Source organism: Cydia pomonella, chromosome 5, assembly GCF_033807575.1.
Source record: "Cydia pomonella isolate Wapato2018A chromosome 5, ilCydPomo1, whole genome shotgun sequence".
NCBI lineage: Eukaryota > Metazoa > Arthropoda > Insecta > Lepidoptera > Tortricidae > Cydia > Cydia pomonella.
Window position 1 is genome coordinate 14,843,701 of NC_084707.1, and position 27,808 is coordinate 14,871,508.

General features: G+C 35.5%; 1 protein-coding gene across 8 annotated transcripts in view; it reads left to right on the forward strand.

Moving 5' to 3' along the window:
• Positions 1-27,808, forward strand: part of LOC133517797 (neural-cadherin) — a 431,760-nt gene that overhangs the window by 391,703 nt on the left and 12,249 nt on the right. For 3 of the 8 annotated variants that reach the window (XM_061851220.1, XM_061851219.1, XM_061851221.1), the window contains exons 14-19: positions 6,462-6,577; positions 11,770-11,934; positions 17,718-17,855; positions 18,182-21,978; positions 23,252-23,493; positions 26,762-26,965. In XM_061851220.1, the coding sequence (XP_061707204.1) occupies positions 6,462-6,577; positions 11,770-11,934; positions 17,718-17,855; positions 18,182-21,978; positions 23,252-23,493; positions 26,762-26,965 (4,662 nt within the window). Of the gene's footprint in view, positions 1-6,461; positions 6,578-11,769; positions 11,935-13,950; positions 14,113-17,717; positions 17,856-18,181; positions 21,979-22,807; positions 23,044-23,251; positions 23,494-26,761; positions 26,966-27,808 lie in introns of all 8 variants that reach the window. The other 5 variants (XM_061851224.1, XM_061851227.1, XM_061851223.1 and 2 more) reach the window with 3 other exon arrangements.

A 27,808-nucleotide genomic window follows, 5' to 3' on the forward strand; every position in this document is an offset into this window, starting at 1 on the left:
CGGAAAATGGAATCTTCAACGTTTCGAGGGTTTTAAGGCACGACGGTTAAGGCTCCGCTGGTTCAGGTTTTTCTCTCACTAAGCGTAAGCGTGAGTGAGATGGCGGGGCATGCCCGGGATCGCGGATATTATGTTTTTGAATTTTAAGTTCTTTTAAGTCATAACAAAAAAAAAAGAATCGATGAGTTCGATCAAACAAAATATTGCATATTTTCAGAAGCTTTTTTTTCATATTTTAGTTAGTGTGCAAATATTCCCATGACTTGACCTATGTTCGTGATTTGTTCTATCCAGCGAATGTCAAAAAATCAGGATTCGAATCAATGAACTTACTAGAGAAAGGCATCGAGATTGCTAATTTAATTTCTGGCAACCGTATTGTGTTCTAAAAAGGCGCTACGATTTTTTTAAATACTCTGTATTCTGAACCTACGGCACATTAAAAGTTTGCTCCCGAGTGAGACACAAACATTTTCATCACACCCACGCGAGGAAAATACTTCCTAAAAACATTACAAATCAAATTCAAAACATTAAATGATAATTATGTAGCTTTTATTCAAAATCATAACTTAAATTAAAAGACAATTCCGCCAGCATTCAAATTATTTTACTTTCTTATCAGATTTTTTAAGAATACATAGTGTTTACGACCTAATCTTGTGACAAAAATGTTCGATGAGCAGCTGTTATATACATACATACGTAAGCATTTAGTTGACAATGGAACTTGAAAAATTTCAGAACCTTTTTCGTTTTATAGATACATGCTTGATTAAAAAAATATATTTAATATTTCATTAATTTGAAATAAAAAGTCAAGTTTACTTAGTTTAGTGTTAAAATTTCGCGCCTAAACGCTCCACAATACTACGTGATATAGAAGACTGATGTCATGAATAAACAAACTGCTATCGAACTGTCAGAGGCATTGATCAAAGGCTGTACTATTTAATTTCTAAGATATTAAAAAATAATGAATAACAAGTTTTATATCAACAGTATGGGAATATATGATATATTTTAAAAGGTTTACATGTTATGTTATCATTTTTAAAATGTTACTAACAAAGGTGTTTTCACGTACCAAAACTCTGCTGCACAAAAATCCTTATCCTTACTAAAGAAACTTGTCACCATTAAATAATCTATTTTTGTTAAATTTGAACTAGGTATTTCCGACGATAAATCCATTCTCCATCGTAATATTATTCGTAATAATTCAAACACATTTTGCACTTTAAGCAGATAAGCCCAAAAAAGATTGTCAATGAATATGACAGTTTGACAACTTTTCTATTGCTTACACTTCACTTGGCTGTATAATTTGACAAATTTTCATGTTGTATCCCTTTTGTTTTGTATGTCAAAGGAAAGGAATTGCAATACGAATATTTGTCAAATACACCCACCCAACCCATGTGAAGTGCCTGGATGTGGGTGCTTCTCGCACTGTGACGTAACGCGTTCCGATTAGCGTTTGCAGTCACATTCAGTCAATCAGTCGGCATTATTTTAAAACTTCGTCGGCAAAATTTGATTAGTTTTTTATCAATTTATTATGCATATTTACACGTAATAATATGATTTTCAGCATTCAAATATTCTCTCCTATGGTAAAAACATAACATTTTCTGCATGCGTGATTCATGTTAACTGCGATTATTCTTGTGACTCAATTTGAATTTTCCAGGCATTTTTTACGTATTTCTAAAAGAAACGACAAATACTGTGATATAATTAAACGGCAGTATGGAAATTAATATTTTAGAACGAGCATTCCGATAACTAAGTCGAGTTATATTAAAAAAAAGTTTCGCAAACGGATACGAATGGCACACTTATTTATATGCCAATTAGGCTGAGAATACGGTATGAGTTAATTATCCCCAGTCGTATACACAAACGATAATGTACGCCATACACACGTGTACCAGGGAGCGAGGCAACGCACATCGTAACATGGTATCTACATAACATAGCTTGTGGTTAATTATTTATTAACAACTTTATTACTCACAATGGGGCTTTTGTTGCGTTTGTTATGAGTTGCAGTAATGAAGTATAAATGGAAAACGCCTCATAAAAATACCTGCATTCAATGGATAAACTTGAACATGCCTGTAATCGTGCTGTCATGAGACCGAATTATGTCATTCAGACCATTTATGTTTTCAAATACTTAACTGAAAAACCGATTATGTAATAAATATGTTATGAGGTTAACCGGAAAAGATCCCTGAGAATTATAAGTTTGTTCTTAATGTAGGAGGTTATTACTTACTGATGAGGCGCAGCGAACCGAAGTGGATCTTGGCCTCCGACACTAAAGACCGCCATGCTTCTCTGTCCAAAACCGTTACAAGCTTACGGAGGCTTACGGGTTACGGAGCTTATTAAAAGTAATTATTTATACTTTTATGTGTCGTTAATGTTTTTACAATTTTACATTAAATAATTTAAGTTATTTTCAAACAGTTCATTTGTCAAACCCCATTTTTTCTATGACGGATTTTACTAAAATCTTCGTTCTGTATCGTTTGCATAATTTATTATAAAAATATATTTAATCAGAACAAACATAATCATCATAAGTATCATAACCACATATTTTTCCTAAATATATAATCTTATGATAATACATTTAAGCTTACTTCATCACAGTAAGTTAAGTCTAAGATGCCATTACGTTTGTTACGGACCGACCGTGCGGCCGTGGTGATAAAACGCGCCGTCAGCGTCCGGCGTGCTCTACAACTACTAACTAGCCCGTACAAAATACTCCCTGAGATTACGAGCAAGACCAAAATGAAAGCAATATTCCGACAATCATGGCCGGGCCCAGACCCTTCGAACTTGCACGGCTCTTATCTTCCGACCCAGAACATTACTAGTAATGGAAATCCAATTACTATTTAACCAAGATAAACGGAAAACGTACGGCTTGCCCTTGCACCGCGCCGGCTACTTCAAGTCACACACGAAAGTTTAAGCGTGCTCCGGAAGTAAGCAATTGAGAATTAATTGGGGTAAGTGGTAACATTGTGCTTTAAAATTATTTATCGACGTTGGTACAGTTGCTTACCTACCTACGTTATTGTGTGGTCAAACTGTGATGGGAAATTTTAATTACTTTAATTTGCTGCCGGTAATCCCCAGTCACTGGGTCGTAAATCTATTAAGTTTTTAAATTTACTTTTGCCTCTCACTTTATTTAAAAACTTAAATCTACAATTTACTTTGAATTGAAAGGTAGGCATATTGATCTATCATTATTAGTGCGACGAAATTATGTTATAACCCTCTAGTGAATGAACAAAATCACGTTATTTTGTTTAAAATAAGAAATACAGCCATTTCTATCACTTGTCGAATTTTTTTGCTTATTAACAACTCTGTTTCCTAATCAATGGCAACACGTGATCAATTTATTTTCGACCAGTACCCCTAGTGTAAATTTTATCGACATCATAACGTGACGAACGCGTTTGCGTTAAGTCTCATTTTGTATAGGATTTTGAGTATCCAAAACGTCCCGCTTGGCGCGCTCTTTCTAAATCCAATACAAAATGAGACTAAACGCAAACGCGTACGTCACGTTTCAAAATCGAATTTAATTACACTAGGGGTACTGTTCGAATATATATGTAAACACGTTTGAAGTTTACGTGTTTCTGGTTTTGAGGTTTTGTATGGAAAAATTAGATCCTAAGTAAGAATAATGCACGTTTGGAGCAACATACGAAGTGCTTATTTAATGTTTATATTTAGAAAGTTTTGTTTTTTGGTTAGATTGAGAGTTAAACCCTCTATTATAAATGTACATTTCTTTGGCCTTTGGAGTAATAATCGTGTGTGCCTTTCCGACGTATTGATATGATGGAAAGGGACAAACGATTATTAGCGGCTTGTTAACTTTAGTAGACGTTTATGAATAAGGGGGTAAGTGTTTATTTTTTATAGTTCCATTACTGGCTTATCAAATGTTGTGACACAAGGTTGGTGTCGCCAAGTTTTTTTTTTGTTAATTTAAATGTACCTAATCGTAATATTATTTAGTTTTTTTTATATATTCTGCATAGAAAATGATTCTGATTCTTTCAGTCAGAATTAGAACAAACTAAATTTACACAGACCATTTACTAAATTTTTCATGTTTATGTATGAATAATACAGTAGGTAGACTATAAAATTTGGGTTGTTCATTTATTCGATTTCTACTAATTCTATGTATGAACAATTTAACGACGAACAATGTTTATTATTAAGTACTATTCGCCGAACCAAACCCTTGTTCTTAAAAAAAGTGTTGTTTCTTGTTTTAAAGATGGATTTTCTTTTTTTTTTATTACTTATTTAACATGTTCCGGTCTTATTTGTGAATTCCCGCTTGTAGATGAAAGCAACTACGAACTGAGAACTTACCGCTCGGCACTAAATGTGTTAATGTTTTATTTTATTTATTGTTTATTAAGAAACAAACGGTTGTATACATTTACAATTGAACAGAAATTATTATTATAAGCCTATAGGATGTCCCAGTGCTGGGCAGAGGCCTCCCCCCTGATTTCCACTAGTCTCGGTTTTGACCAATCTCCGGCCAGTCGTTGAGATATGCGTCCAGGTCGTCCCGCCATCTCCGTCTATATATGATAACATTAAATTAAACCTACAGTTTCCTTAATTAAACATACAATAGCTAACTACATTTATAAATATTTTAAACAAACAGATCTGAGTTGTAACTGAATGTATTTATCCGGATACAGTCCAAGTCGCAAAATTACATTATCATTAGTAATTTATTTATTTACATATGAAGAAAAAAATGTATACTGAAATTAAACAAACATTAATTAGTAGAATAGAATAGAATAGAATTTGTTTTATTCATAAACACACAAACAGTAATAGACAGACATAAAAGAGAACATAGTGAGAGTAAAGTGTCACGAAATACATGTTTACATATACATGTACATGTTTTGAAATAACTGAAATTCCTTGCCGTTTGCACTTGACACTTCATTTTATTCGATACTAAAATAATACGCTGATAGTTAAACACGAAAGATCTGATCAAAGAAGTATATATTGTATAACCCTAAAATTCGAGTTGTAAAAGATCCATTTCCCACAAAATCTAAGTCTTCAATATCCAATACTACCCAAATAGGAGAGCAGTTAGGTATATGGGTATATTTGAGGGTTAAAGGGTTTATGGGTGTTTTGCGCAAATCCTGTTTAACGGATGCTAATATTAAAGAAAAACGGATCTTAAGAAGGAGTTACTTACTCGTTATCTGTATGGTAGGCAGATGCTTTGAAAAATGTTAGTTGTTATTTTATACTGTTAAATGAAATAATATATATAAAATATTCCGCCAGTGGGGTTTATCTAACGATTAATTCACGATTTGCCGAATGCATGTTTCGTGTGCAGAAAATCAATTAAAGTCTGTAAATATCATTGCTTTACTTAAACATTCAGCGAAACAGGGACGAATCCATTTAATGCTTCTGACAATGGCAAGGAAATTCAAAATAAATAAGAGGAATGGACGATCATTTGTACTTTATGGCTCAGCTTAAGATATAACTTGTTTTCCAAGAATTCCAAATGCTATTAATAGGTAATAAAGTAATAAATAAATACAGATACGGCAGGCAAAATGCATTTACTTTGGAGGAAAAATTTAAGCATTTCAGACATGTTTTGGCGATTTTACCGTGCTTATTGTGCATAATATACCTACATACAGCCTTAGTAGTCTCAGAGACAAATTAATGCTTCATTAAGACGAACACACATGACTGTGTATACGTCTGTGTACACGCTGGTACACTTGAAGCTTTAGTTCATGACAATCATGACACATACTTTACTTTTTTTTTGCAATAAAGTGCATTCAATTAAGTAGTATCGTATTACCTACTACTAGCAAAAGCTTATATAGTGACAACACAATTGACAGAAAAACTAGTAAAAGAAAAGGCGGATTTTGTGAAATATACTTGAAAAATAGAAAGAAAAAGCATGTCGGGTACGTCCACATGTGCCAGTTTTGCAGCTGCCTCGTCTCCTCCCTCATGTTGCATGTCATAAAAAGGATGAACGTCATAATTTCATATAAGTTTGACGTTTAAAATAACACGAGCACCGTCTGGGCTATCAAAATTGCTGTCAACTTAGCTTGGTCTGACTCTAAGCAACTGTTACAGTCATGTGTATTCCCGCCTTTATGTCATATCATGCGCGATAAGCTCGACCGCAATCCGCCAGCAGAGTTTTTTCTATGTATTTTTATAACTCACTTTTATACATCACGCAATATTATGATATTTATAATATTTAACTTATTGCTTGTTGCCATCTCTTTACGCAAACTTTAAAAATACATTTACCATTTGATATTTGCAGTTCCTTTGACGTACGATGCTGAACGTTTATTTTGTTGCAGCGTCGCGTATTCGATACGAGATCACGAGCGGGAACATAGGCGGAGCGTTCGCCGTCAAGAATATGACCGGCGCGATCTACGTGGCGGGTGCACTCGACTACGAGACTAGGAAACGGGTATGTCATTTCCGCTTTTCAATGCATACATTATAATAACATCAAATGTCAACTACAGGTCTGTAAGTTCCATCGCTAACCTTGCGCGTCATCTCAGCTGAACCAGTACAAGAACCGCAAAATCACTGTGTAATCGGAGCTCAGACGATTGATGCGAACGGTATGCAACGGGAATTATGCAGCTAGTACGATAAAACTACAGTCCGTCTTCTTAACTCAGATGGTTCTTAAGTGAAGAAGTTCAATCAAGTTTATATTCGATATTAAGCATCCGTAATCGAAGGGTGACTACAGGATCCTATTACAAAGCTTCCGCCGTCCATCTTCCCAACTGAAAGGCTGTATCTTAGCAAAACTTGTTGACGACTTGTCTGGCCTAGTGCGTAGTGACCATGCCTAAGTATGAAACCGATGGATTTGTTCATTTAAGTATTTATATACTATACTGGCAACCAATGGCGACCTATATATCTTTGGTTAAGTACCCACAACACAATCCTTATTGAGCTTACTGTGGGACTTAGTCAATGTGTGTAATAGGTCCAATAAAAAATACATTGATTGAGTAAGACGTGTATAGTCTAACCCTTATTCATAAAACTTTACATGCTTTAATTATGTTTAAGTAAACTTTTTGAATAAACGTCTTTATTATTATTCCCTTTATTCATTTAAAATCTTAGATTAGGTTATTTATAATATGAATATAAAAGGAAAAATATAAAACACTTACAAAACGATACAAAATACATATAAACACATTATAAAAAACCTGACCTAGGGTGCCGCCAGCAGCGGGGCAGGGCCCAAGCTGCCGGTGGTCAGGGCTGCAGAGAGAGGAACCGACGTATACGCGCCGTGTTCAAGATCACAAGATATTATTATCCATTTATGTTTTTCTTATCAGTTAAGTTGAAGTTTGTCAATCCAGTAACCACAAAACATCATGGCGCTGTACTGCGCCATGATGTTGCGGCCGTCGAACTAGGGAGCACGTCTATCTTATGGTGTTATTCATTAACGCGCTACAATAAAATCCTTAATTAGCTATTACTCATTCGTCTTAATCAGTCATTTTGACTTATTTATATATATTAATTGATTGAGACTTGTAAAGTTTGATGAATAATTTACCTCTCTATTACAATCAATAACTCTTATATTTCAGTAATAAGTGAGTTGAATTTCAGCCAGTGTAATATTGATATCATGTATCAAAAAAAAGCACGAACCGTCTGAGTTAAGCTGGAACTATAAACCTGGATTGAAAAGGCTGGTAGGACATTGTGCAGGTTTGCTCAGATTGGTACTCTGATATTCTGCAGCCAAACAGTAACCAACTGCTGTGTTTTAACGTGGTGGGCAAGGCAAATCAATTACAATACACACGTTTCATCTCAGTTAGCCACATATTTTCAATCATTTTCCAAACCATATGTAAAATAACTCTTGCTTAAATAACCTACTTTTTAAGTCTATTAACAATGTACTTTGTATTGTATTGTACTGTAGTCTACGACTGGCGCCTATTTTGCATGACAGAGAGAGGGTAGGCTTGTCCTGTCAGCCCAACAATGTACTTATAAAACTCGAAAAACAAAATGAATCGTTGATAAAAAATTATGATATTCGACTGAATAATTTAGACGCTAGTTATTTCAGACCATAAATACCAAGTGAACTGAAAAGAGTCATAAGAGATTTTGAAATTACCCTTTTCAAGTAAAATAAGGCTACAAAATTGTTGCAGCAATTCAATCTACTCTTTATTGTGATTGCGGTTGATGTATTCGTGGTTTATTTACATTATTTTCGTTCATGTATATTCTCAGGTCAATTATTATAGGTTATTTTTACATGGACCAATCATAATGGTAAATTGGCGGACAAGGGATTGAATTTATGTGCCACCTCGTACCTCGCGCGTACAGCCGTACAGTTACAATCAATATTAAAGCTCACAAATGACGAGTATTGTGTCGCGAACGACTCAACTGTACTGCGCGCATGTTGCCAACGTCAAATATTGAAATGCCGCGCAAGAATTTTGACATATACAATGTTTTTTACCCAATAAAAACTTTTATTGACCAGTCCCGATTTTTTTATAGCGGGAAATGTATTAGTTAGGTGATAGTCAAAGCCGTGGGAGGGATATATTTATATAGAAAGGATAAATACACACAACATTCTCACAAAAATAGCAGAAATTCGAATACATTTCGTACACTTCGTTTTCCCTTTTATATATTATACAAGTATAAATGGATACGCCATATGAAACTAACAACAAAGTTTTACCTTCACAGTATTAAACTTGAAAAAGTAGTCAACATTTTAACAATGACAAACGAGCCCCGAAGGGACGATGAACACGATAGAGTTAGCTCTGCGAATATGCCGGTGAATAAATATGTTTCCGAACTAGCAGCGTTCAAGTATGAATTGAAGATATTTTGCAACATTTTTGTGCGACATGAGTGTGATGACGAGACAGCACCGCTAATGGAAATACAGTTTGTAGGCGGCGCTCATATTCACTAAGCGACAACGCCGACAACCAACGCGCGGTGCCGAGAGCGATAAAGCAAACGTGAACGTTTTGCTCTGCTTCTATTTAACTGGTCCCAAATTCTATTTTCGATAATTTCTTAATCATTTAACAGTAATATTCTTAAGTAGGTATGTATGTCCTTTTCCTCGAACATTTTAATCGCTTTAGAATATTTTAGAGCCGCATAGGAAACGTTCAATGTGGAATATTCTGAACATTTTGTATAGAGTAGATAGAATAAAGGACTCGGGACTTCAGGACTAATATAACGATGTTGTTGTATCGACTTGAAACACAAGAAGAAGGAAGATTCAATAAGTCATAGCCTGTGACTTTCCGCCCACGTACGACTAAAAAAGTGCCATTGGCACACGGACTTCAATAAAGTTTCTATCCGGCTGTAATTGGCGAGTCACGCCGCGGGATAGTAAATAAATGTTGGTGACAAGGGCCGAACGTAATTTAACTTCAACCACTCTGTATAAACAGGTTGAAGATGAAGGAAGTTACTATCTGATAACTCGGCGAATTGAAATACTTGGTAATCACTTGTCTGGCTGTCGTGTTAATATTTACGTAATGTACGTAATAATATTCCCGAAATCCCGATACCATAAGTAGAATGACTGTCGGATGTTACATGAAATGCTTATAAATAAGCTTGTATCTGAAACATTGTGACACAAAAAGAAGATTCAAACTAAGAAAGTTAATTGTATACCTACTATGCTTTGTATCACGTACATTTTACGTAATTATTTTATAAAGCCTTACTTGGGAATTATTTTATGTTAAAATAAACTAAGTACGTTGAGCTACTAAGCGTTCGTAAGACATAATGTTATACTTTCTTTATATATACTGCCAAGTTTCACTTTCAAAGCAATGCTGCGGGTATCAGGCAAGCGCTCTTTGTTACAGAAGGTTCCATTGAACATTTGGCGAGATAAATAATTTAAACTTTAATACCCATTTAAGCGAGCTATAGTTGCTTCCGAACGCTGTATCGCTATTAAACTTCAGATTCTCACAAAGCTTTAATGGGGATAAACTGGTTTACTCGTACCGTGTATCCATCGAGAATTCTCATTTCTGAAATTAGAAAATACTGCTCATGGACAACATATAGGCAAACGAAAATAACTCTGTTTTTGTACAAAGCTATTTAATAAAGCCTTTGAATATAAAACGACCCTCGTGCATAGTGATATTAGGTCTGCCTCAGTACAATCTACTTGGCAAACTAGGTACAGTCATGTATGTATTAGTGGTTCCGTATAAAATACTACTTATATTGAGTTTTGCGTCATTTGTTTTTAAGAGGAGTAGACGACCGCTCGCGACCATTTCTCCATATGGCATAGGAATGGTAAATATACATGAAATTAATTGTTGTTGCACGGGTTACACAAAATCTTAACAATTTGTACACCTGTACCTTCCTCAAGGATCACTCTATTGATAGATGAAAATCACATGAAAATCCGTTGGGTAGTTTTTGAGTTTATAGCAAACACACAGACAGACAGATGCGGCGTGGGACTTTGTTTTACAAAGTGTAGTGATTAGTTGTTCATGATTTTGCTACACGTTAAATATAGAGTACCTACATAATTAAGCGAGCACTATCTCCGTTCTACAGCCAAGAAATTCACGACGTGGAGTAAACCGACACTTTACTCTGTGGCCATTAAGCGATTTAGCCTACGCAACACAAGCTCACCTGGGCCTCCGGATCTACAATATAGCTCTCAATGGCTGTTCTCTAGCCGAGTCGTCACTGCTAAAATCCTGAAGCTAAATCCTTCTAACAAAATCGTTCAATCGGATAGTTTAAGTAATTAGACGCGAAAACTATGACTCAATATAAATATTATTGAAAGTCGCTGTTACCGACGAGCGTTTGAATGACTTAAAATAAAAGACTATCCTTCCAACTGCGGAAATTACTGAGCGACGCTGACATATGCCACCAATAAGACTCATCGAGGAAAAACATGTTGAAGTGTATTGCAATTTAGTACTATTTGAAATTGTTCCACGGCCCACGCAATCGTTTGTCACTACTGCGTCCTATAACAATAATACTTCTATAATCATATTGGTAACTTTACTTTTATTTAGGGATGCTAAATGGTTAGCATACACATGTTTATTAGTGCTCGTAACAGTAGTCTCAGCATGTGCGTACAAATTTCATCAATCTGATAAAATTAACATATCATTAAACTCTTACCCTCAAAAATTTATTCAAATGAGGAATCCTACTTACTTTTTTTTTCAGTTTAAAACTAATTTGTCCCTGCTTTGATAAGCAACATTTTTGTGAGCTTTGATTTACTAAAGTTAATTAACTTCGGGTTTTTTTTAAGAAATAACTTTAAATTACCATTTTGCCAACGATCACGTATAAAGCCCGTCTACTAACTACCCTTTACAGACAATAGAAGACTAGCTATGTATTGAAACGTAATGTTTATATTTAGTCACCTAACCAGGGGTGGGTGGGTGTTATATCGGGTGGCTTACTGTTACCACTATAAAATAACCTTCATAGCATATAATACAAATTGACATAGGTATTATTAGACGTAAACGTGGGATGCAGAATAATTTGAAATGTGTTAATCGGTGACAGTACGAGCTGAAGTTAGCCGCTTCGGACAACTTGAAGGAAAACTACACAACGGTGGTGATCCACGTCAAAGATGTGAATGACAACCCGCCCGTGTTCGAGAGGCCGACCTACCGAACACAGATCACTGAAGAGGACGACCGCAATCTACCAAAACGCGTGCTGCAGGTCCGACCAGAGACGATACACCGCTCATCGATTTTAATAAGCCTAAACAGTTATTCTCAGAGTTTCAACTTTTAGATACAACTTCTGATATGTGTGTACGTTAACTTACATCGATAAGATGTATACATTTGTTGCAATACACTGAGAATAACTCGGAGCTTTCCGAGCTTCTGGCTACAAAAAGAATCGAGCGGTGCTAACGTCCGCCGTCTCCGGGCATTTTCTCTCGTTTATTGATGTGTTTTTGTATTTGTTAGGCTTTGCATGGTATGGACTTTTCTATTGTGGCACTGTAGACGCGATTATTTTTGTCGTAGTATTTCTTGCTAGTGTCAATCGTTTTGATGTTGGTTTTTAGTATTTTTATTTTTACATTCAAACTATATATCTATCTGATGGCCATATCCAAAATATCTTAATTATTTTAGAAGTCTATTGGTGCCTACATAAACAGGTTTTCCATCTATTAATAGGCATGGGTTTTTCCTGTAGGTTAACAACATAATTGATCAGGGACTTCAATTTTAATTGATTCTGGAACAAGGGTATGATTTTTACCGTTTTCCCTGTAATGATATACAAATTTTATTGTACGTTGAAATCCACAATTTGAAGAGCTTCAAGTGGAACGATTGAAGTTCGATCGGTCGTGTAACAGGGTCGGCTATTATTTTCTTTTATCCTCCATACAGATTATTTTCTAATATTTTAAATCACCGTTAAAGTCTTAAAATTGTTAGTAAGCGTTGTCGAATATTTTAGTTTATCAAACGATAGACTGCCCAGGAGGGTGCCGTTTATTATATTAATGACTTTCTTAAGATGCCGTAGGTTTAGAGTTTACAGCTTTTTCATATAACAATGCGATTGCCAAAAAAATAATTAGCAATCTTGAGGATTTTCTCTAAGGAATTCAGCGATTTGAATCCTGATTTTTTACTTTCGCCCGATAGAAAAAAAAACGAACACAAGTGTAAAACGCTATGAAAATTGATTCTAAAAATGCGTTATTTTATTTTACAAGGAACTCAGTAATTAAATTTTTTATTTAATGTCATTAACGGCTCTAGCGCCAATAAATTTCATTATTTTACCTTTTCTCTGACGTTTCAGCCAGGTTGCACAACTGGTCACGGAAGACTGGTTCGGAACTGGTTGGCTGATTTTTATTTTTTAAAACTTACAACAAATTAAAATAAAATAAAAAACATGATATCTGCGGTCCCGAGCACGCACATCCATCTCGCTCACCTTTACGCTCAGTGAGAGTGAGAGAAGAATACGAATCTACTGAGCCTTAATGACTTTTCATATTTACAAGACAAAATTGGACGGGAAATTCACCTATATAATGTTATTGCCTCAATTCTATTACACTTCGAAAGCGTAAAACCATTTGTTGGTCATTTTGTTATTTACGTATATGTAATATTTGTAAAGTGGAGAGTCAAATAAAACAACGCCACCGCACACTCGCATAAATCGTTGTATATCAGTATGATGTATTGGTCCGCAGCATCCGTTAAATCTGCGGGTGTAAAATTGTGGCGAGTCGCCTCGCTATCAATAAAAAACACAAATTTTCAATCCGACGTGATAATTGCAAATTCTTTTTATATGTTTTATACTGAAAAGTGATTAAATATTCTGAAACGCTGACTATGGGTTTACATGTTTTACGCAGTTTTATCGACTTGTTTTTTAAGTCGTCCATTAAAATATCTGTTTTATTCATAAGGCGGCATACAATCGCGTAATTTACACAACAAAAAAGCAAACCATAAAAATATTAATAAAAGAAATATTACCTGTTTCATAAAAAATACTACTCGATTGAATTTAAAATAAATCGATTGAAAACTACAGGTTTATTTATTTTACGTACATTACTAGCGTCTGTACGAGTACAATACAAAAGAGATACAATTACTGACAGTGAAGTTATTTGAAAATTTATTTATAACGAGTGTTTCTGTTGTGGCATGAGCATGGTATGTAAAGTGTGCGTGTGCGCAGTACGAGCTGAAACTGGTCGCGTCGGACGGCCGCAACGAGAACTCCACCCTCGTGGTCGTGCGCATCCTCGACCTCAACGATCTCCCGCCGAAGTTCTCGCGCAGCGTCTACGTCACGCAGGCCTTAGAAGAAACCGGCCCCTATCCTCATTCCCTTATACAGGTTTATTTTATTTTATTTTATTTTTATTTTATGGACAATGCAAAATATATTTATATGTTTAAGATAATAGTGGTTAATGGATGGTGGTGGTAATCATTATATTTCTGCATTCTGAAATTACATTTTTTGATATGATTTCCAAATTAATACAAATATACCTGTCTAAATATTTCTTTAATTAAAGTGAACCTGTAAAAAATCAATAACTATGAGTTGCGATTAATTAATATTAGTCGATTAATGTAGGTTATTCTTGTTTAAACATTTTAACAAAAAAGACATGGTACGAAAAACTTGCATTGTCCTAAATCTAGATAACACTCATTTAACAGAATAAGTTTACCTATCCAAGATTCTCTTGATTAACTTAATTTCAGTTTTATTGATTCCAATGTTTTATATATATTTGGTTATTTATCCTGTTTATTTTTTATTTTAGGGTATTCCAATCTTTGTCTCTAAATGTCAAATTTGATACCCACAACATTAAACAAAAATTCTAAATAGTTCTTTAACAACAAATCATTTGAGATTTGCGCCATTGGATTTTTAATTGCTGATTTATTTTGTTTAGAAAATAATCGCACCGATTCATTTTATATTGAAAGCTAATAATAACATAATTGAGGTTTTTAATATCTTCATTAAACGTGAGAGTATATTGCCTCTGCGGTTTGATTGACGCACGAAAATAGAGACATGAAATAATTAAATTGTATTTTAAAATAAATAACGATGTAAATAATCTAAAAAGTTACATTTTAAATGGATCTTTTTAATAGCCTAAAATTCGTTTGAATTCTTAATATTTTTTAACGAAGTACGAAAGAATTAATTTAATTATAGGTATTTTTTACTAGATTTTTCTCTGATATTGTTGAACAATTTATAGCTTGACAAGATTCTAAGTCCTTTGCCGTGTTACGGATTTTCATTGATACTAATTTATTTTAATGTCAAGTACCTAATACTCTTTCATAAGAGCTACGTTAAAAGTCATCTGATGTCATCGATGTAAACAAGAAAATATTTTACTACAAAAAACGATTTTACTGCGATGCGATGCTGTTTAATGCGATTTATGCCCAGGCCGATTGTAGTTTTCCAAGAAATAGGTATCTTTATTTTTAAGTTTTGTCGATCGTAAACAAAACCAAAAAATGCTATACATAGGCCTGGGCATACATTTCCTTATTTCCTGCGCTTTGGACTAAAATTCTGTAGACATAGACAATGTTCTATTGCATGTCAGAATTTAAAATAATTGTATATAGTTATGTTTTGAGTACCTTTAGTAAATTTTAAATAACAGCACGTCTTAGATGTCATTGATTTTGCAACTTCGTAGATATTGATATTACTTTAATTTGCATGGCGTATTACGTTGTAGAAACTGGGAACAAATGAAGCATCATTTATGTAGAGCCAGTCACAGAAACTTGGTCTTTGTTAAGGTAGCGTATTTGTTATATAGGCCCAAGTATTTAAATGAGCGAGCGAACAATACGAGTCTTTAGGCGGTAGGTAATTTACAAGGGAAAGGATACAGGTGTACTGCCTCTTCGGGACTTAATTTATCCCTTTTGTATTTTTCTATATTATAAGGATGTACGACTAGGGATGTACGATGGATTTAACCGTATTTAAACCTGTTAGCCAGAATAGGCCTCCTGTTCTTCAATCTGGGTCGTGTATTTAATCAAGGTAAGCATATTTAATCACTAAATAATAGTTAATCGTGTTGGGTTGCTAACGATGAGCATCATTCCACTCACTTTGAAACTCAAAAGAATATGTGTGTAGGGGATTTTTATATTGTAAATGTAGTATATCTACCTTAAGTAGATATACCTTACCTTATCCAGATAGTGTTATAGTGTCATGTCCAAAATTATTTTTTTCTAACTATTTATGGTTTCTTGAAATCAAATGTTTAAGATTGAATTCTATATAGTACAAGTAAATTATTTCAAGTTTAAAATGGTATTACAATTCACTGAATTGAGAATAATACAACGGACAGATATTCAGCTCAATTGATAACCGATGTTAACCGAGATACGAATAAAAATTAAATCATTATTCTTCGACGAAGAAAAACTAGTATTTCTTTTTGTACTGGCGTTTTTTCCTTAAATTGTTTCATTTTAATTAATTATGTAGCTCTTGTTATTTACTTTTGAAAGCTAGAATTCATTCAAAATTATGCTTACTTGACTTTTACACTCAATCACGAGGAATCTCCCTTTTCGAGGAGAGTAAAGCCCTCGATGTCGTCGCTTGTAGTGACAAGCTTTTTTATAATTGAAGGGAGATTCGCAAATGATCCGCGTAATTACGCAAACGTCGACCCTCTTCATTTCTCTTCAACCGAGCCTATGGCAATTTTCGTCTGAGCAGTGACTCCATTACGTACGCATTCAAGCATCTACCAATCTTGTCATCATTTAGAAATCTACATATCTTACGTGTTTCATAAGTATTCAGCACAATAGGTAGGTACCTAATATTGTACACTAATCTCTTTTTGAGAAGGATACCTTTAAAACAATTAGGGCGTAAACTGTACACAAACTGACATAATTCATGGAAACGTCATTAGGTGGGTCTAATTTCAACAGTTCTGGAAATAATTTGTGTAGTTGTGTATGTGTAATGGCAACCAGCATTAGGTAATTTAAGTTGTAAACGATGGCGAAAATCTCTACGTACCGGCTTTAAATAATAAAACAGTTCAAATTGCTTTGTCGTTAGCCTTTCTTTATATAGGTATACATAATATCACTTCACCAAAACTTAACAACGCCTTCCTGGGAATCTTTTTAAGATGAAAGTTTATGGTCCTGCCGTCGTTGCGCGCCGCCGCCGGTGCAAACAATCTGGGGTGGTGGCTGGTTCTTAACTTTCTAGAACTTCCGCGGCCTTCCAAATAGTAATTCATATTCACACCGCCTGCTGTCAGTTTTGTGGCTATGCGCTTTTGTAAATACCCGCTAGTTACCGCTGTAAAAGCTAATTATCACTGACATTAATAAATGTTATTGCGAGATTCTTGTTAACTTTTAATTAATTTCATGTTATGGCGGCACGAGAATATGAAAACGTTATTTTAACGCAATTGAAACCATGAACTTAATTCAAATGAACCTATGTGACAAAATGTTCTCAAGACGTTTATAGTTGTGTTTTTCTATTCAGTTTGTTTTGGTTGTGAGCGAAATGTGTTTGCGTTACCGAAGTAAATCAATAAATGAGTACGTCCTTTCAGACGCCGGGGGACATTTTCCCTTCTTCGAAAGCAAGCAGAACTTTCTTACTAGGTATTTGGTAAGGTATGATTCGATAATCAAACAAACACAAAGTCCAAGTTTCTATATAACAATAAATGTATGCTCGTTGTTCTTGTTTAGTTTCTAATTGTTTTGAAAACATTGTTTAATGTTGCATGTACAATGGTAAGTAATTATTAAGTCCCTTTTATGTAGAATATAAAGTCAGTCGTATATAAAATCTATAAACTATTATAATGATATCAATACATCTCGATATAAATTTAAACATTATAAGATTACTGTACGTTTTTAACGTTACCATTTTTACAATAGGTAACGGCCACTGACGGCGATAAGGACAGACAGCAAAACATCGTCTATTTCCTTACCGGCCAAGGTATCGATCCCGACAACCCAGCAAACAGCAAGTTTGACATCAATAGGACAACTGGAGAAATATTTGTTCTAAAAGTAAGTATATTCATATTTTTTCCTCCTGCATAATAATATTAACTGTAAGAGTTATGTGAGCAATATTTTTGACGTGAAAGCACGGAGTCGCGATAGCTGAACAGTAGATCGGTGCGTGCTTTGTATGCACATTACAATCATATGTTATTTTATAGCCTTCTGTTTGAGTCAAACACAGAGACCAATTTTACTTAACAAGACGTTATACTTTGCTGTAGAATAAACAACAATGTTAAAAAATGTGCGTGTAAAAATGTTAAAGCAATTTTTTACATAAACTTTATTTTTTGTTATACATAATCAATAGTACATTTATTTGTTTACAGCCTTTAGATAGAGATCAACCAAATGGAAGGCCACAATGGAGATTTACAGTTTTTGCTCAAGATGAAGGAGGCGAAGGGCTTGTAGGTTACGCTGATGTTCAAGTCAATCTTAAAGACATTAATGATAATGCACCTATTTTCCCTCAAGGAGTGTATTTTGGCAACGTTACTGAAAATGGCACAGCTGGTATGGTTGTTATGACAATGACAGCGATAGATTATGATGATCCGGCCGAAAGTAATAATGCCAAATTATGGTACTCCATTGAAAAAAATGTGATCGAAGAAGAAACAGGGTCACCCATTTTTGAAATTGAGCCCGAAACAGGCGTAATTAAAACCGCGGTATGTTGTTTGGATCGAGAAAGAACTCCAGATTATTCTATACAAATAGTAGCGTCAGATGGAGGGGGGTTAAAGGGCACGGGTACTGCCTCTATTAGAGTAAAAGATATCAACGATATGCCACCTCAGTTCACCAAAGACGAGTGGTTTACAGAAGTGGATGAAACTGATGGGACAAATCTTCCTGAGATGCCCATTCTGACTGTAACCGTTCATGATGAAGATGAGACAAATAAATTTCAATATAAAGTTATTGAAAACAGTGGCTATGGTGCCGATAAGTTCACTATGGTTAGAAACAATGACGGTACTGGATCATTAAAAATAGTGCAGCCTTTAGATTATGAAGACCAATTGCAAAGCAATGGCTTTAGATTTAGGATTCAAGTAAATGATAAAGGTGAAGATAATGACAACGATAAATACCACGTAGCATATTCTTGGGTAGTAGTTAAATTAAGAGATATTAATGACAATAAACCACAGTTTGAAAGGGCTAATATTGAAGTATCTGTATATGAAAATGCTGAAGTTGGTAAGAGTTTAGAAACGTTCAAAGCTACTGATCCTGACCAAGGTGGGAAGAGTAAGGTTTCATATGCTATTGACAGATCTTCAGATCGGAAACGACAGTTCTCTATAAACCAAGAAGGATCAGTTAGCATACAAAGGTCCTTGGACAGAGAAGATACGCCACGTCATCAAGTTAAAGTTTTGGCCATAGATGACGGTATCCCGCCTAGAACGGCAACTGCGACATTAACGGTAATCGTGCAAGACATAAATGATAACGCACCTACCTTCTTGAAGGATTACAGACCAGTACTTACAGAGCATATAACACCTAAGAAAGTTGCAGAAATTTTGGCCACCGATGATGATGATAGATCAAAAAGTAATGGTCCTCCTTTCCAATTCAGGCTGGACCCTGGTGCAGATGACATAATAAGAGCGTCGTTCAAAGTTGAACAGGATCAAAAGGGTGCCAACGGTGATGGTATGGCAATAGTTTCTTCTCTACGCTCCTTTGATAGAGAACAACAAAAAGAATACCTTATTCCCATCATTATTAAAGACCACGGAAATCCAGCCATGACTGGCACAAGTACGCTTACAGTTGTTATCGGTGATGTAAATGATAACAAGATGCAGCCTGGTTCAAAAGATATCCTTGTGTATAATTACCAAGGACAAGCACCTGACACCGAAATCGGTCGAGTATATGTTTATGATCTAGACGATTGGGATTTGCCAGACAAGAAATTCTTCTGGGAGAGCACAGAACACCCAAATTTCACATTAAATGAGGAAACGGGAATGATCCAAATGAAGCATAAAACTAGAGAAGGCCGTTATAATTTGCAGTTTAAAGTTTATGACAGGAAACATACACAAACAGATGTACCGGCTAATGTAACGGTGTATGTTAAAGAAATATCACATGATGCTATAATCAATTCGGGATCAATAAGAATATCGGGAATATCTGACGAAGACTTTATCAGAGTCTGGAATTACAAGACATTAAGCGTTTCACGGAGTAAATTGGAAATATTCAAAGATAAATTAGCAGATTTACTAAACACGGAACGTGAAAACATCGACATTTTTAGTGTTCAACTTAGAAAGAAACATCCTCCTGTTACTGATATCCGATTTGCAGCACATGGAGCTCATTATTACAAACCCATCCGGCTAAACGGCATAGTTCTCATGCATAGGGAAGAAATCGAAAGAGCTGTAGGTATAAACATAACGATGGTGGGCATTGATGAGTGTCTCTATGAAAATCAAATGTGCGAAGGATCATGTACTAATGTTTTGGATATTAGTAATTTACCATACATGGTTAACGCTAATAAGACTGCTTTAGTCGGCGTTAGAGTAGATGTAATTGCTGAATGCACATGTGGTGCTAGAAACTTTACTCAGGCAGAAACGTGCCGAAACTCACCTTGTTATAATGGTGGAAGGTGTATTGAAGGAAAGTACGGCCTTACTTGTTCGTGCCCGCCTGGGTATACAGGACCACGTTGTCAACAAACTTCCAGAAGCTTCCGTGGAACTGGCTGGGCTTGGTATCCTGCTTTAGAAATGTGTGACAGCTCTCATCTTAGTTTCGAGTTCATCACGCGAAAATCAGAAGGTGTATTATTGTATAATGGACCTATCGTTCCTCCTGAACCAGAAGAAATCATGGTATCCGATTTCATATCCGTGGAATTAGAAAGAGGAAATCCCAGACTCTTGATTGATTTCGGTTCTGGTACTTTAGAACTAAGAGTTAAAACAAAGAAAACTTTGGATGACGGCGAATGGCATCGAATCGACATTTTCTGGGATACGGAAAATGTACGAATGATAGTTGATTACTGCAAATCGGCCGATATTCAAGAGATGGAAGATGGTACACCCCCAGAATTCGATGATTCGTCATGCCAAGCTATGGGAACTATACCACCGTTTAATGAGTACTTAAATGTTAATGGACCGCTACAGATTGGTGGTTTATACATGGAACACTTCGATCCAACTCACTATCATTGGCAATACATGCCCATTGGTAAAGGATTTGACGGATGTATCCGAAACCTAATTCACAATAGTAAACTATACGACTTGTCTCACCCTGGCCTGAGCAGAAACTCGGTTGCGGGCTGTCCACAGACGGAAGAAATTTGTAATCAAGCCGATACTACTTCGAGGTGCTGGGAACACGGAACTTGTGTCGGCAGTTTTTCAGAAGCCAGATGCCAATGCCAACCCGGTTGGACAGGACCGTCTTGTAATTTGCCTACCACACCTACTAGCTTCCGACCACAGAGCTACGTGAAATTCGCTCTCAGTTTTGAGCCGGATCGATTTAGTACACAAATCCAATTGCGCTTTAGAACCCGTGAACCTCATGGTGAATTATTTAGGGTCAGCGATCAACATAATCGCGAATACGGTATACTTGAAGTAAAAGAGGCTCGCCTACATTTCCGGTATAATCTCAACTCACTACGAACTGAAGAAAGAGATGTATGGCTCAATTCTGTTGCTGTTGACGATGGACAATGGCACATTGCCCGAGTAAGTCGCTATGGAAGTGCGGCCACTTTAGAAATAGACGGCGGCGAGGGAAGAAGATATAACGAGACTTTTACGTTCGAAGGGCACCAATGGTTGCTTGTAGATAAGCAAGAGGGTGTATATGCAGGAGGTAAAGCGGAATATACAGGAGTTAGAACGTTTGAGGTGTACGCCGATTTCCAAAAAGGTTGTTTGGACGACATCCGATTGGAGGGCAAACATTTGCCCTTACCGCCAGCAATGAACGGAACACAATGGGGTCAGGCAACCATGGCAAGGAATCTCGACCGAAACTGCCCATCCAATAGCCCTTGCATCAACGTACATTGTAATGAACCGTTCGTGTGCGTTGACTTGTGGAACGAGTATGAATGCACGTAAGTAACTATATCATTGTTGTAATTATTTTTTTCTTAATTTTATGGTTATATTTCATTTTAATTGTCACAAAAAAGTAAACAAAACTATTTCCATTGAAGAAGAGCATTTGCAGCTTTCTTTTTTATATTAAGAGTACACTTTATTACAGTGTATTTATAAAAGAAAATATTGGATGATTAATTTATTTACGGCACGTGGTAAGTAATAATTCCCTAATATGACAAGTTTACAGTGATGGCTTGTTTATTTTTTTCTGTGGTATTTAAAATGTGGTTTGAGAGTCGGTATGTATGTATGTTAGTTTAACAAACTACCTATATACTCGTAGTAACTACATATTTTTAATGTGATCATGAATCTTGTATTGGAATATTTCTGTATTTTTAAACACCAGTGCTTTTGTGGGGTATATCCTTGTTATTATAAAAATCGATTTTTTGTCTGAGTTTGAACTTTACTGCTTATGGATATCCCAGATATTTGGAATATATAGGAAGTACTTACTCTTTACTACTGTGTAACCAACATTTATATATTGTTTTTATTTTTTGTAACTGTATTTTCTTTACCTTTGGCGCGCACTGAGTTTCGCCCCACAATAATTACCCTACTGAGTTTTCATATTTGTATTTTGAATATTCATTTACATCTCCGTTCGTATGTATATCGTTATTTATTTTTTCATTTTATAAGATACAAAGGATGTATGCGTCACACTTAGTATTACAATTTCTGAACAAAAAAACTCAATGTTGCGAGACACTTACCTATATGTTTATTGATTTAATATATTGTTTTTACTATATCGTATACTGTGGTGTGTAGTTGCGGTGAAGGTTTGGTATTGTCGAGCGACGGGAAGGGTTGCGTAGACAAGAACGAGTGTCTCTACTTCCCGTGCCGCAACGGAGGGTCTTGCGTGAACCGCGAGCCCTTCTACCGCTGCCTCTGCCCTGATGGGTTCTGGGGCGAGAACTGCGAGCTCATCCAAGAGGGCCGCACGCTCAAGCTCAGCATGGGCGCGCTAGCAGCCATCCTCGTCTGCCTTCTCATAATAATGAGTGAGCACCAACGTGTCGTGTCCCACTAGCAGACTCCCATCGCACTTCCATATACGCACCATCATTTCCATTCATTATTACATATATCACGTATTTTGTGTACATAAATAGTTGTCGTATTAGCGATTAGAGTAGTGCATGTCGGTCGGAGGCTCAGTGCGCGCGCCTACCCAAGCGGAGGCGGGTCGGTAACGCGCTAGATGTGTAGGTGTCCCGGTGGGTCTACGCGAGCGGGCAACGGCTGCGTGAACGTGGACGAATGCCTGATGTCGAACCCGTGCCTGAACGGGGGCACGTGCGTGGACCGCGAGCCGGCGCGCCGCTACGACTGCCGCTGCGCGCTGGGCTACACCGGCCACGACTGCGAACTAGAACTCCTCGCCTCTGGATTCATCACGCCCTCCAGAGATTTCATTATAGCTATCATTGTCTGTTTGTTTGTGCTTTTGGGTAAGATTTATTCTTTAGTATGCATGCTTTTATATTATTCAAAGTTTCTGTTAAGTTCGATTGTTCAATATTACAGCACTAGCATTTAAACTACTAGAAAAAAGTTTAACCGTCGAGTCTAGGCGTCATGATACTTTACATTTAAATTTTTTGTTATATAAAAAGCAAGTGCGCAATTTAAGTTAAAGTATTCTTGTAATGCTTTTTGCACGTACTTAACAGAAACTCAACTAATTTGTCTAGATAATATTATGAAAGTAAGCCTTTCTTAACAAAAAATCTAGACAAATTAATATTCGCTGTTTCATTTATTTTAACATTATCATCATATCCGTTAGTTACCTAGTAAGTAGTTTCCATAAAATGAAAAAGAAAATATAGCTCAACAGCTATATTTGCACATACCAACATATGTTTGCATAATTTTAAATATTTCATTAAATAGAAATAATATAAAAGCATTTTTGTAAATCAAAATTTACAATTCAGGCCTAAAACATACTGAGGGTATCGTACATAACCTAACTCAAAAAATCATTTTAGGCACAATTTAGTGATAAGTATTTTCTTTTTACGGAATACAATTTTAATAATTGCTTTTTAAAATTCATAATTACCGTTAGCTAAATCAAATAATTTGTAAATTAACCGTAAATTTCAAAAGAAGGCAGAAGCTTCATTGAGATACTGACCTAAATACATTATTGGAAAATTTATTTTACGGGACCCATCATTTATTTCCTCCTCATTTATTTCCCAAAATTGAAAGAGATAATATAATCATAATGATATCATTTAACGGTTGATTATTTTATTACCAGTACCTTCGTAAATATAGAAGCACTGAAGATAAGAACGAAAAGCTTAATGGTTATATCTGCAAATTTGTCATCGAAATATATAACCAATTGAAATTTGTGATATTACTTTTACGACAACAACGTAGAAACTGAGACTGCAAGCGATTTTAAAGTTAGTATATTCGGATTGAGGTCGGATCTACGCAGTGAAACTATCCCATTTATTATGAAACTTATTGTTCTTGGATTTTGTCGACAGATTAATCTTGCTATTGAAACTATTACGCAGTGGAACTTCCTGTTGTATTTAGTTCAAATTTTAGTCCAAAGCAATTAAAGTAGGGAAGTTTGTATCTACCTACTGTTTCACTTCTGTGCATACTGTACCTATAGGTATCCCGTTTTCATTATAGGTATACACACGGTTTTAACACCTTTAATTTTAAGGGTATATTCCTGAGCTTAAATTAAGTTACTTTCTCAAAGACATCGGCATATTAATTATTTCAATTTCGGAGATATATTTTTTTATCAAATTAGGCCCATATGAACGTGTACACTTGGCTTATGTCTTGTTTACATATTGATTAGTATTTAGTATGAGTCAGAGATGGGCATTTCGTAATTGATTCCTGATTTCATGATTACTCGAAATTACTTTTGGAATCTGATTACCGGTTCCCAGATTACTTTGTAATCTGACTAGCTGATTACTAAGTACAATTACATTTGAGGAATCTGGAATCATCTGTTGGAATATTAAAATTACTAGTAATTGGGAACCAGTGTAGATTCCTTATTACATGAATGGATTACTTGATTCCTTTCAGATTACTTCAAAATATATTTTGTTATACATAAAGCTATATTTCTGACTACAGACGTAAAGTATATTTCGATTTACTATATAGATGCATCTTATTTGTATCCAGTGTGCAGATTTCGAAAATTATGCCCATTTGAAATCCAAAATGGCCATCATTTTCGAAATCTGTATTCCCTAAAACCTATAAAACGACATCCATGACGATTTTTATGGCATACTGCATGGCCGCCATCTTGGATTCCAAAATGGGCATCATTTTTCGAAATCTCCACTCCTGAAAACCTATAAAACGATATCCATGACGATTTTTATCACGTAGTGCACGGCCGCCATCTTGGATTCCAAAATAATCATTATTTTACAGTAATTATAGAGTTTCACACATAAAATGTATTTGTCTTCTGGGATAAAAACGAAGGAAATTATTTTGACATTAAGTAATTGTAATTTAGTCTGGATAATATTACGTAATCAGATTACTCGAGTAATTGATTACCGAGGAATCACGATTACACTTGTAGTTAGATATATTCAATTCCGAAGGAATCAATTACGCAAGTAATCGGCGGGATTGACTACAGTAATTTAGATTACCAAAGGAATCGATCACTAAGGAATCATGATTACTGTAATGTAATATGTAATTTAATTCCAAAAGTAATTGATTATGCCCAACTCTGGTATGAGTTTATGCATTTGCTACTAAACGCAAGTACTATCAGTACTATCACGGACGATCGATGTTCGAAATGACAATAGACCTGTCAAAGTTTTCAACTGTTTGGTTAAGTTTAATAGCATGCCCATGTTACAACAACGCTATATGCAGCATTTAATTACTTTTTCCGAAAAAAAAAAACGTAATTACGTAATTTTTTTTATTTTGTAAATTAACTATGTCAATCAGTTTTCTTATACCTCGAAGTTATTGGAGTTAAAACACCGTGTACTATAGCGAAAACCTTCTGTTGTACAAATAACCACGTCAGTATCTTTCTATTTTCGCGTTTGATTTATTTAATTTACCTAATTTGCCAACTTACCTACATTTAATTACGGTTCACGTACTTTTTTTTTAAATTCAACTATCTCAGAGAATATTAATTGTTACGTACCTAATAAGACCGCGACGGCGACCTAACTGAAGAAGTTACAGAAGCATTTGCCACTTTTTCCTCAATTTCACCTTTTTCGAGATCTAAATTAAGCTTGAACTACTTAGTATTCTTCTTCGGTGCCTCCTATTCTTTTATAGTTTGAATCGAATTATACTGCAATGCCTACCGATTAGTAAGTTACTGTAATGAAAAATGGCTGGGGGCATTTTTTCTTAACGAAGTGATTAAATTAATTTTGCAAAGGTAGATATATAATTTTAGTGTGCCCAATGTGGCGCACGGCCACGCATTACGTATTTTTGAAAATACAAAAAAGTAATTAACTACGCACAGAGGATTATCGACCATGTGTTTGGATTTCGCCTTCGAGGCACGTGGCGTGCAACGCAGTGGGTTTCCTATTGAACCTTAATACGTAATTACTTATGAATCCGTTACAGTAGTACAAGTTGCTATCTATGAAACTGTCACTGCTACATCAATTTGTTGCGAAATAGTATTTTAATCTATGTCCCGTTCGGCAGTCTTGGTGCTAGTGTTCGTGGTGTACAATCGGCGCCGGGAGGCGCACATCAAGTACCCGGGTCCCGACGACGACGTGCGCGAAAACATCATCAACTACGACGACGAGGGCGGCGGCGAGGATGACATGACGGCCTTCGACATCACGCCCCTGCAGATACCCATCGGTGGCCCGCTGCCCGATCACGCGCCGACTAAACTGCCCTGTAAGTTTCTATTACAACCATTTCATTGCCCTTATTTCATCTTAACTTAATGTTGATCTCTAATATAGGATATAACACCGAGAGTTATACACATATTCGTGCACAGACATTTCATATAAAGGTATTGAGGCTGTCAAAGTGATTTTGAAATGAGTGTTAATTATTTATAGCCGTAGAGTCTGTAGACGTACATATACACACTATAATAACTGTTTAGTGCAATCAATAGTACTTAGTCCAGAAATTAATTCGGTCGCATTAACGGTTTGTTCGCCAACTTCCATTGCTATACGTATGCTTATTTTACCTATGATGCAATATTTAAATTCATCTAAGTATATTATGTATACTCTTGTTCGTATGTACTTCGTTAGATTCCCATCTAAGATATGACCAACCATATTAGTTTTATATGAATCGATAATTTTAGTGTACGTTATATTTCTATATCTGGTAGGTATATGGATCTAAAAATACACATATCATAAACCCTCTATGATGCCTTCAAAATTCGTAAATAATGGCCAACATTACGATAAATGGTTTTGTTACAACAAATTTATGCATGTTATGCATTCAAATTTGGAACGTCTCGGAAAAAAAAAAGCAATTCCATTTGACCTCTATTCTAATATTTCTAATATCAGTCGAGATGACTTTTTGTTCGAAATGAAATGTCAATTGCATACAATTTTGACATATCTCGCATGTTAGTTTGTATCGAAAGATACAGAATAGGCCCCCGACTCTAGTTTGTCTCTGAATTAAAAAAAAACTACGAATGATGCGTGACATGCGTGAAAAAAGTTTTCATTTACCGCCATTTGACTTACAGTTTATCTT